The 10,965-nt window shown below is 56.8% G+C and overlaps 1 protein-coding gene across 1 annotated transcript; it reads left to right on the top strand.

Annotated features, from left to right (window-relative positions):
* Nucleotides 1-2,464: 2,464 nt before the first annotated feature.
* TUBB4A (tubulin beta 4A class IVa) lies at nucleotides 2,465-10,461 on the top strand. Its single transcript, XM_056109550.1, has 4 exons — nucleotides 2,465-2,596; nucleotides 3,249-3,357; nucleotides 3,515-3,625; nucleotides 9,364-10,461. Exons 1-4 carry the CDS (start codon nucleotides 2,540-2,542, stop codon nucleotides 10,419-10,421), a joined length of 1,335 nt encoding a protein of 444 aa, XP_055965525.1. The 5' UTR covers nucleotides 2,465-2,539; the 3' UTR covers nucleotides 10,422-10,461.
* Nucleotides 10,462-10,965: the final 504 nt, after the last annotated feature.

The raw sequence follows: 10,965 nt of genomic DNA on the forward strand, positions 1-10,965 counted from the left end.
CAGCCTCCCTCTTGCAAGAAAGAGGCCTCAGGACTCGAGGACTAGAGACCAAAAACGATAACACAATGAGGGGCTGGAGCAATAGCACAGCAGGTGGGGCGTTTGCCTTGCACGCGGCCGACCCGGGTTCGATTCCCAGCATCCCATAGGGTCCCCCGAGCACCTCCAGGAGTCATTCCTGAGTGCAGAGCCAGGGGTAACCCCTGAGCATCGCAGGGTGTGACCCCAAAGCAAAAACAAGGGGCTGGAGTGATAGCACAGCGGGGAGGGCGTTTGCCTTGCACGCGGCCGACCTGAGTTCGATTCCCAGCATCCCATATGGTCCCCCGAGCTCCGCCAGGAGTGATTCCTGAGTGCCTGAGCCAGGAATAAACCCTGTGCATCAGCCCGGTGTGACCCAAAAAGCAAAATAAATAAATAAATAAAAATATTAAGGTTTTTTTTAAAAAAAAAAAGCAAAAACAATAACACAACACAATAACAATAACACAACCGAATGTAGCCTGCCCACACGGCAGAGTCTGGCAAACTCCCCGTGGCGTCCCCAATATGCCAAATACCAGTAACAATGATGGGTCTCATTCTCCGAAAGAGTCTTGAATATAATCTCAGGGCTAGGATGAAGGAGACGTTACTGGGGCCTGCTCGAGGCAATCGACGATTAACAGGATGATTTGTGATTGTGATTTGTGAATAACACAACGAGCGGGGAGGGTTTTATTTGCCTTGTGCACAGCTGATCCGGGTTCGATCCCTGGCATCCCAGAGGGTCCCCTGAGTCCTGCCAGAAGTGATTTCCGAGTGCAGAGACAGGAGTAAGCTCCGAGTATTGTTGGGTGTGAACCTCCAAAAAAAAATTAATTTTCTGTTTTTGTAGCCACTCGTGGCAATGCTCAGGGATTACTCCCGGCTCTGTGCTCAGGGATCCCACCTGGTGGGGGCCAGGGGGTCAGGTCTCGAACCCAGGTGCGTGGAAGGAAAACGCCCACCCCCCTGTATACTATCATTCCCCTTAGCAGGGGCTGCTGATGCTTCAAAATTTTGGCTGGGGAGTGGGAACTTTAGAACAGGGGGGTGGGGGTGTCAGCGCTGGCCCCGCCAGGTTCGATCCCCGGCATGCCATAGGGTCCCCCTGAGCACCACCAGGAGTCATTCCTGAGTGCAAAGCCAGGAGTAAGCCCTGAGCATCGCCGGGTGTGTCCCAAAAGAAGCAAAAAAAAAAAAAAAAAAATTGGTTGGGAGCCAGCGTCCCGATCACAGCTGACCCCTGGGGTCGATCCCCAGCACCCCATAGGGGCCCCAGGCCTTCCTCGCACAGATCCAAGAGTGACCCTGAGCACTGTAGGGTGTGGCCCCGAGCAAAACAAGTGAAGCTATTTCCAGAGCAGCCCTTGGGCAAAGGCGGGTGGAACCCCCAAAACAAACCCACAAAAACTGGCAGAGGGGCTGGAGCAATAGCACAGCGGATAAGGCGTTTGCCTTGCACGTGGCCGACCCGGGTTCGATTCCCAGCATCCCCTATGAGCTCCATCAGGGGTAATTCCTGAGTGCAGAGCCAGGAGTAACCCCTGTGCATCACCAGGAGTGACCCAAAAAAGCAAAAAAATAAGAATAAAAAAAATTAAAAAAAAAAAACTGGCAGAGAAGCAGAGAGGGATGGCGGTGGGGCTGGGGGCTTGCGAGCAAGACAAGCCCCCCCTACCCCGCTCCCCCCTGCCCCCACCCAAACCAGACCTGAGACTGACGCCCTCCCGGGCCAGGCCTGAGGTCGGTCCATCTGCCAGGGGCTCGCGGCCAGGCAGGAGCCCGGGAGGGGCGCCCGGCGGGAGGGCGGGGGCCGCGTGACCCTCGGCCACCACCACCTCGGAGCAAACACGGGTGGGGGTTGGGGGGTCTGTACTTCAAACCCCCCCATCCTGCAGGAACCGCCCTGGGCTGGGCGGCGGCTGTGGGAAGGGGGTGCGTGGGGGGGCGGGGGCCCCCCGCTGCGATTCGGTCCCTTTAATAACTCAAGGGTGCTGGCGAATGACGCCCACGTGGAACGGGGAGAAGGGGGAGGGCTGGCGAATGGGGAAACTGAGGCCAGACGCGGCGGTGGTGGGAGGGGAGGGGAGGGTGGTTGTTTACCGGTCCCGGCGACTTTCCCAAGTGCGCAACGTTTGGCCGCGGACCCGGCGGCGCGACTCGCGCGGCGGGAGCCCCCCGGGGGTCGTGCGGGGACCCGGGGGGGCGGGTGTCGGGGAAGGGCGGCGACAGCGCCAGGCTGGGGGGTCTCGCGTCCCCCGCCGGGACCCGCGCGCGGCCGCAGCCGGGCGCCCTCCCCCCCGCACTCGGCGCCCTCCGTCCCGGGGCGGGTCCAGGGGGCGGAGCGGGCGGGTGACCGGCCGTGACGCGGGTCCCGCCGGCTCATAAAGAGGCGCCCGGGGTGGAGGTTGGGTGCAGGGGACCGTGCGCCACCGCCACCGCCACCAACGAGCGTCCCCCGCGCGCCCGCCGCAGCCCCGCAGCCCCGCGCCCCGCGTCCACGCGTCCACGCACCATGCGCGAGATCGTCCATCTGCAGGCCGGCCAGTGCGGCAACCAGATCGGGGCCAAGGTGCGGGCTTGCAGCTTTGGGGGGGGGGTGGTCGTGCTGGGGTGGGGGGGGGTCCCGGACTTGGATAGGGGTCCCGGAGGCCGGCACCCACCGCACCCCGGGGAGCGGCGCGGGGAGCACGGGGAGGCGGGGAACAAAGAGGTCGCTGGGGGTGGGGTGGGGGTGGGGCGCCGCCCGGCAGTGGCCGGCCACAGCTGGACGCACCGCTGGCCCGCTGGGGGGTGGGGGGGGGTCCCGCCCCGCGCTCTCTTGCGCGCGCGCACGCACGCGCCGGCCCCCGCGGCCCCGCCAGCATCGGGGGTGTCGGCTGGGGTGGGGGTGCTGGAGGGAGTCGAATCCGCTTCACCCCGCCCCCGCCGAGCCCGGCTTTGCTGCCTCATCCTGGCCCTCCCCGAGGACGATGCAGTTGGGGATGCATCTGCCCCCCCCCCCAACACACACACACACACACACACACACACGCACGCACACACACAAGCGCGCGCGCGCACCCCAAATGACAGCTAGCGGGGTGGGAGCCAGGTGGGAGCTAGGAAAGTGGGGGTCGCCCAGGAAGATGCGCCCGGGGTGCTTCGTACCACCCCCCCCAACCCTGCCACCCACCCTCCGGGGGAGGGGGGACCCGGGTTCCTAACTCCCCACCCCCCTCCAGTTCTGGGAGGTCATCAGTGACGAGCACGGCATCGACCCCACCGGAACGTACCACGGGGACAGCGACCTGCAGCTAGAGAGAATCAATGTCTACTACAACGAGGCCACGGGTAGGCCCCCACCCCTCTCCGCCCCCTCCTTCAGCCCCCTGCCCCGCGGTGGCCCTGCAGGGTGGGAAGGGAGCGGGAGGAAGCTGGTTCCTGGCGCTCCCCACCCCACACCACCACCACCACCCCCAGCTGCCCTCCACCATCTGTTTCCCTGCAGGAGGAAATTATGTCCCCAGAGCGGTGCTGGTGGACCTGGAACCGGGCACCATGGACTCGGTGCGCTCAGGCCCCTTCGGCCAGATCTTCAGGCCTGATAACTTTGTGTTTGGTGAGTCCCCTCGGCCTCCAATCAGGGACGCTCTGGGGAGGACCAGAGAGGTTGTGGGAGGAGGCAAGGAAGGCTTCCTGGAGTAGGTGGCCTTTTTTTTTTTTTCTGTTTTGTTTTGTTTTCTATATGGGAGAGCGTTACACCCAGCAGTATTCAGAAGCTCCTCCCAGTGTGATGCTTGATGGCGGTCACTCTTCTTCGAGGCGATCAAGGGGACCATGTGATAGTGAAGGACAAAGGCCTCCTATATGCCACACAGAAGCCCTTTGAGCCCTCGTCCTCACCCAAAGGCGTCTTTTAATTTTATTTATTTAGTTTGTGGTGCTGGGGGTGGGTGGGGGTCAAACATCATAGGACTGAGCTGCATCCTTGTTCTCTGTCTGCCACTAAAGGTGATTCTTTTTTCTTTGAGGGGCGGGGGCCTAGGGAACCCTCTGGGGTGCTGGGGATCAAACCCAGGTCGGCCAGTGCAAGGCAAACACCATATCCGCTATTGTCCAGACCTCTGGCCTCAAGGCACTTAAAATTTAACTGCATTGAACAGGCACTGGATTGCCTGAGTTCAGGTCCTGCGTTTGACATTTATTGAGCACCTACTATCTACCACCCTCTCCAACATCACCCTCTCCGTTTTTTCCAAGTGGAGGGTCCTGAGGGAGCGCTGGACCAATCCAGGGGAGAGCATGAGGGCAGACGGTGATTTTTGCTTGCTCCCTTCAAGATTTCTTTTTTCTTTTTTTTTAAATTTTTTCTTTTATTTTTATAAAGTTGTTCACAATCATTGATTTACCTTCGATATTCAAACACCAATCCCATCACCATCACACCTTTCCGGCGCCGATATTTTGAATTTTCCCCACCACCGCCGCTCAAGCCTACCCCAGTAGCAGGAAGAAGATAGATTTCTAAGTAACATTTTCTTTTTTATTTTATTATTTTTTTATTATTTTTTATTATTATTTTATTATTTCTTATTTTTTCTTTTTGAGTCACACCCGCTGATGCACAGGGGTTACTCCTGGCTCTGCACTCAGGCGGTGCTCAGGGGACCATATGGGATACTGGGAATCGAACCCGGGTCAGCCGTGTGCCAGGCAAACGCCCTCCCCGCTGTGCTATCTCTCCAGCCCCCTAGGTCACTGTAACACTGTCCTCCCGTTGTTCATCGATTTGCTCGAGTGGGCCCAATAACGTCTCCATTGTGAGACTAGTTGTTACTGTGTTTGGCATATCGAATACGTCACGGGGAGCTTGCCAGGCTTTGCCGTGTGGGCGAGATACTCTCGGTAGCTTGTTGGGTTCTCCAAGAGGGACGCAGGAATCGAACTCAGGTCGAGCGGGTCGGCCGTGTGCAAGGCATATGCCCTACTCTCTGTGCTATTGCTCCAGCCTGTCCCCTACGTAACATTTTTTTCTTTTCTGAAGAGATCAAGAATCCAGATCTTGTTCTAAATGGGAGCCTCTGATCTCAGGCCTTCCCTGAGGTTACATCCGGGTACAGAACCAAGGTCACTCCTGCCCCTTCCCATCATCCCCTGAGGAAATCCTGCTGGAGGGAGATGGCTTAAGACAGATAAATTCGGGAGGGCGGTTACCTGGCACAGAGCGACCTGGGTTTGATCCCCGGCATCCCATGGGGTCCGCTGAACACCGCCGGGAATGATCCCTGAGCACAGAGCCAGGAGTCAACTCTGAAAACTATGGGGTGTGCCCCCCAAAAAAAGAGAAACCAAACCCCACATCTCGCTGGGCTGTCTGAGTCAGCAGGGGCACTGCACGGACGCCTCTTTCTCTCTTTGCTCTTTGTCTTTGAGATGATCAAAACTGAAATTGAGGGGGCTGGAGGGACAGACTGGTTTCCTGAGCACCATCAGGCACTCCTGAGCAAGTACTGAGCACTGCTGGGTCTGGGCCCCCCCAAAACAAAACAAAACAAAACAAAACAAAACAGAGGCCCAATGATGGTACAGCAGGTAAGACCTGCAACTGGCAGCCCGAGTTGGATTTGATTCTGGTATCCCATAGGGTTCCCCACTCACCCACCCACCCACCCATCCACCCATCCACCCCTCCCTTGCCCCTCCCCTCCCCAGCACAGCCCTGCCGGGACTGTTCCCTGAAGGCAGAGCCCTATACTTCACTAGGTGTAACCTAAATTAAAAAAAAAAACAAAAACAAGTATATTTACAAAACCATGCAATGATTAAGCTGGGGTCACGTGCTTATGCTAATAGGGATGTCTTGGGTTCTCTCCCAGTGGTTCAGGGAGGCTTAAACTCAGGTCCCTCCATGGCCAAAGTCACTGTGCTCCTTTGTGAAGCTTGCTTTAACGCCTCTGCTTTTTCATTTTTTTTTTTTTTTGGTTTTTTTGGCTTTTTGGGTCACACCCGGCGATGCTCAGGGCTTACTCCTGATTTTTGCATTCAGGAATGACTTCCTGGAAGTGCTTGGGGACCATATGGGATGCTGGGAATCGAACCTGGGCTGCTGAGTGCAAGGCCAACACCCTGCCTGTTGTACTATCGCTCCAGCCCGTTTTTGTGTGTGTGTGTGTGTTTTTTTTTTAACTGATGTATCATTCATTTGCAACATCATGGGCTGGGGAGATAGTGTGAGAACAGGGTGCATGCCCCAGAATTAAGTTTTATTTCTGATACTGAATGTCCCCCACCGTATCTCCTACTATTCTTGATAGCCGGAAAAGACTCAAAAGAGAAAAAAAAACAAAAAAAGCTCCTGGCATCCTAGTCTCAAGCCCTAGCTTTGACCTTTGGCTGAGTATCTGCTGGGAGAGGCTTCTAGAGCCCTCATCAACCCCCCTCGCCGCCGCCCCCAGGTATCAGGAATCTTCTGGATGTTTCTCCTTGAGGCTAGCTGTCTATCTCTGCCTGACCTCTGTATGAACGCCAGGGCTTGACCGGGCTCGCTGTGTGACCTTAGGCCAGTCCCTTCCCCTTTCTGGTCTGTGCCAAGCTTAAGGAAGCTTAATGCAGGCCTTGGGGGCCTCCGGAAATGACTGCAGAACTTCCCAGGCTGAAGCACTGGAGGAGGCAATCGTGGGATGACCTTGGAGGCCCCAGCGTGACCCAGAGCGTGGACAGAACATTTCACTCTGGGGAGGACAGACAGCGGGGGCGGGGCCTGGTGCTGGGTGGGGGTTCACGTGCGCCCTCTGGCGGTGGACGAGGACAAGGCCTGGGGCAAGGGCTGGAGCCCTTGACCCGGGTAGGAGGTGGTGGCCAGGCCACATAACCCAGCGGGGTCATCGGCATCCCATAGGGTCCCCTGAGCACCGCTGGTGTGTCCCCCCACACACAAGAAAAACCCAAACAAGGGCTGGAGCAATAGCACAGCGGGGAGGGCGTTTGCCTTGCACGCGACCGACCCGGGTTTGATTCCCAGCGTCCCATAGGGTCCCCTGAGCACCGCCAGGGGTAATTCCTGAGCGCAGAGACAGGAGTATCCCCTGTGCATCGCCGGGTGTGACCCAAAAAGCAAAAAGAAAAAAAAAAAGAGAAAAACCCAAACAATTCTAATACTAACCCTAATGCTCCCAGATCTTAAATTCCCCCTTGATTCGTTACAATAAATAAATAAACAAGAAGAAGGGCCCCAGAGCCAAAGTCCAGCAAGGTAGAGCGTTTGCCTTGTACACAGTCGACCTGAGTTTAACCCCCCAGAACTCCATCTGGGTCCTCCAAGCATCATCGTAAGGAGTGAACCCTGAGCACAGAGCCAGGAGTAAGCCCTGAGCATCGCTGGGTGTGGCTTCAAAACAAAACTGGAGAGGGCATGTTAGCTGTTTAAAAGCAAGTCAGGGGCTGGAGCAATAGCACAGCGGGTAGGGCGTTTGTCTTGCACGCGGCCAACCCGGGTTCGATTCCCAGCATCCCATAGGGTCCCCTGAGCACCACCAGGAGTAATTCCTGAGTGCAGAGCCAGGTGTGACCCAAAAAGCAAAAAAATAAATAAATAAATAAAAGCAAGTCAGGACAGGAGCGATAGTATAGTGGGGAGGGCGTTTGCCTTGCACACGGCTCAGCCGGGTTCGGTACCAGGCATCCCATAGCATTGTTGGGTGTGACCCAAAAAGCAAAATAATAATAATAATAAATTTAAAAAATAATGCAAGTAAATGGATAGATAACCAAACCATAGTTTGACCATACTGAGAAAATTCACGAGTGCAGGGACATTGGTCTGGGAAAATGCCACTAAAGGAAGTAAGTAGGGGGACAAAATAGGGGCTCTTGCCAGAGAGCCTTCGAAGTCAGTGCAAAGAGACTGGGGCAGGAACTGGCCGGGAGCAGAGGAACAACAGCTAATGGGGCCGTAACAGGAAATGAGTTTTTTGTTTGTTTGTTTTTTGTTTTTGTTTTTGTTTTGGCTTTTTGCATCACACCTAGTGATGCTCAGGGGTTACTCCTGGTGGTGCTTGGGGGACCATATGGGATGCCGGGGATTGAACCTGGGTTGGCCCCGTGCAAGGCAAACGCCCTACCCCCTGTAACACAAAATTAGGGAGGGATGGGTGTGCGAAAATCTAAGATGCTTTATAAACATCCCACCACCACTAGAGTCAGCAGTAAGAACCATTAATACAAATTATATATTGCTACTGATAATTTTTGTATTATGTAACAATAACAACATTATGTAACTATACTAGTTTGTAATTATGTAACACAATTACAATGTTTATATAATTGTAATATATTATTAACAAATAACACATTGAGAAATAGCACAGCGGGTAGGGTGTTTGCCTTGCACAGGGCAGACCCAGATTCGATCCCCCACATCCCATAGGGTCCCCCCCCCCCTCTGAGCACCGCCAGGAGTCATTCCTGAGTGCAGAGCCAGGAGGAACCCCTGAGCATCACTGGGTGTGGCTCAAACCCAAAATAAAATAACATATTGCTACTAGTCTTTATAATAATAGTAGCACTGTCCTCCCCGTTGCAGGCACCAGTAACTTCTCCATTGTGAGACGTGTTGTTACTGCTTTTGGCGTATGGAATCCACCACGGGGAGCTTGCCAGGCTCTGCCCTGCGGACGGGATACTCTCGGTAGCTTGCCGGACTCTCCGGGAGGGCCGGAGGCACATACATCTTTTTTTTTTTTTTTTTTTTTTTGCTTTTTGTGTCACACCTGGTGATGCACAGGGGTTACTCCTGGCTCTGCACTCAGGAATCACTCCTGGCGGTGCTCAGGGGACCTTATGGGATGCTGGGAATCGAACCCGGGTCGGCCGCGTGCAAGGCAAACGCCCTACCCGCTGTGCTATCTCTCCAGCCCTTATTTTAGTTTTTAAAAAAATTATTTTATTTATTTTTTTTGCTTTTTGAGTCACACCCGGCAATGCCCAGGGGTTCCTCCTGGCTCTGCACTCAGGAATCACTCCTGGCGGTGCTCGGGGGGCCATATGGGATGCTGGGAATCGAACCCGGGTCGGCCGCGTGCAAGGCAAACACCCTCCCCGCTGTGCTATCGCTCCAGCCCCGACATACATCTTTTCACTTGGGGCGGTCATACTCAAGGCTCACTCCTGGGGGTGCTCGGGGGACCCTATGGGGTGCTGGGAATCTAATCCCGGCTTGGCCGCGTGCAAGGCAGACGCCCTCCCCGTCGGACCATCACCACTACCGAGGCCTGGGCTGCGCTAGGGGTTGGGTGGAGGGAGTTCTCCCCGTCCCCCCATAACTGGGTTCCCCCTCTCCTCCCCCCACCCCCGCAGGCCAGTCTGGAGCCGGTAACAACTGGGCCAAGGGCCACTACACGGAGGGCGCGGAGCTGGTGGACGCCGTCCTGGACGTGGTGCGCAAGGAGGCCGAGAGCTGCGACTGTCTGCAGGGCTTTCAGCTCACCCACTCCCTGGGTGGGGGCACGGGCTCGGGCATGGGCACACTCCTCATCAGCAAGATCCGGGAGGAGTTTCCCGACCGCATCATGAACACCTTCAGCGTGGTGCCGTCGCCCAAGGTCTCGGACACGGTGGTGGAGCCCTACAACGCCACCCTGTCGGTGCACCAGCTGGTGGAGAACACGGATGAAACGTACTGCATCGACAACGAGGCGCTGTACGACATCTGCTTCCGCACCCTCAAGCTCACCACGCCCACCTACGGGGACCTCAACCACCTGGTGTCGGCCACCATGAGCGGGGTCACCACCTGCCTGCGCTTCCCCGGGCAGCTCAACGCCGACCTGCGCAAGCTGGCCGTGAACATGGTGCCCTTCCCACGCCTGCATTTCTTCATGCCCGGCTTTGCACCCCTGACCAGCCGGGGCAGCCAGCAGTACCGGGCCCTGACGGTGCCCGAGCTCACCCAGCAGATGTTCGACGCCAAGAACATGATGGCAGCGTGCGACCCCCGCCACGGCCGCTACCTGACCGTGGCCGCCGTCTTCCGTGGCCGCATGTCCATGAAGGAGGTGGACGAGCAGATGCTGAGCGTCCAGAGCAAGAACAGCAGCTACTTCGTCGAGTGGATCCCCAACAACGTGAAGACGGCCGTGTGCGACATCCCCCCGAGGGGCCTGAAGATGGCAGCCACCTTCATCGGCAACTCCACGGCCATCCAGGAGTTGTTCAAGCGCATCTCCGAGCAGTTCACGGCCATGTTCCGCCGCAAGGCCTTCCTGCACTGGTACACGGGCGAGGGCATGGACGAGATGGAGTTCACCGAGGCCGAGAGCAACATGAACGACCTGGTGTCCGAGTACCAGCAGTACCAGGATGCCACGGCCGAGGAGGGCGAGTTCGAGGAGGAGGCCGAGGAGGAGGTGGCCTAGAGGGGGAGGAGGCCTGGGAGGCGGTGGCTTCTCCGGGGCTGCCCCCCCGAACCCCGAACCCCGCTACACTGCACCCCATCGGCCCTCCCCAGGCTCACCACCGAGCCCCCTCTTCAGTCTTCAGTTCCCCCCCCCACCGTGCACTGGCTTCTGCGATCCAACCGCACCCCCGGAAGAAGAGAAGACCCCCCTTTCCTTCCCGGACCCCCCAGCTCCTCTCCCTAACACGTGTTTGATCCCCAAACTGACATCCCCCCCATCCCTCCCCGAGCCAACCCGGGCTTTCGAGAGAGTAACCCCGTGTGGGGTGTTGGGGTGGAAGCCCGGGGATGGATAGAAGGAAAGCCCAACTCTCTCCCCCTCTGCTTGGCCCCCAATAAATGCATCGCTGTCTTGTGTGTGTTTCTGGTGTGGATTTTTCCTCTCCCCCGGGGGAAGCAGGTGGGGGTGGGAAGGAGACAGGTTCCCAAATTGGGCTCAGCCTTGCTGCTACCATATTTCATGTAAGCATTGCACCTTTTTTATTTTTATTTTATTTTATTTT

The sequence above is a fragment of the Sorex fumeus genome, unplaced genomic scaffold, assembly GCF_029834395.1.
Source record: "Sorex fumeus unplaced genomic scaffold, SorFum_2.1 ptg000309l, whole genome shotgun sequence".
In the NCBI taxonomy this organism is placed as follows: Eukaryota; Metazoa; Chordata; class Mammalia; order Eulipotyphla; family Soricidae; genus Sorex; species Sorex fumeus.

Bases quoted from the DNA above. Each gene is read 5' to 3' on its own strand.
- TUBB4A (XM_056109550.1), top strand. From the start codon at position 2,540: ATGCGCGAGATCGTCCATCTGCAGGCCGGCCAGTGCGGCAACCAGATC. The intron at 2,597-3,248 runs GTGCGGGCTTGC...ACCCCCCTCCAG, and splicing joins GCAACCAGATCGGGGCCAAG to TTCTGGGAGGTCATCAGTGA. The intron at 3,626-9,363 runs GTGAGTCCCCTC...CCACCCCCGCAG, and splicing joins GCCTGATAACTTTGTGTTTG to GCCAGTCTGGAGCCGGTAAC.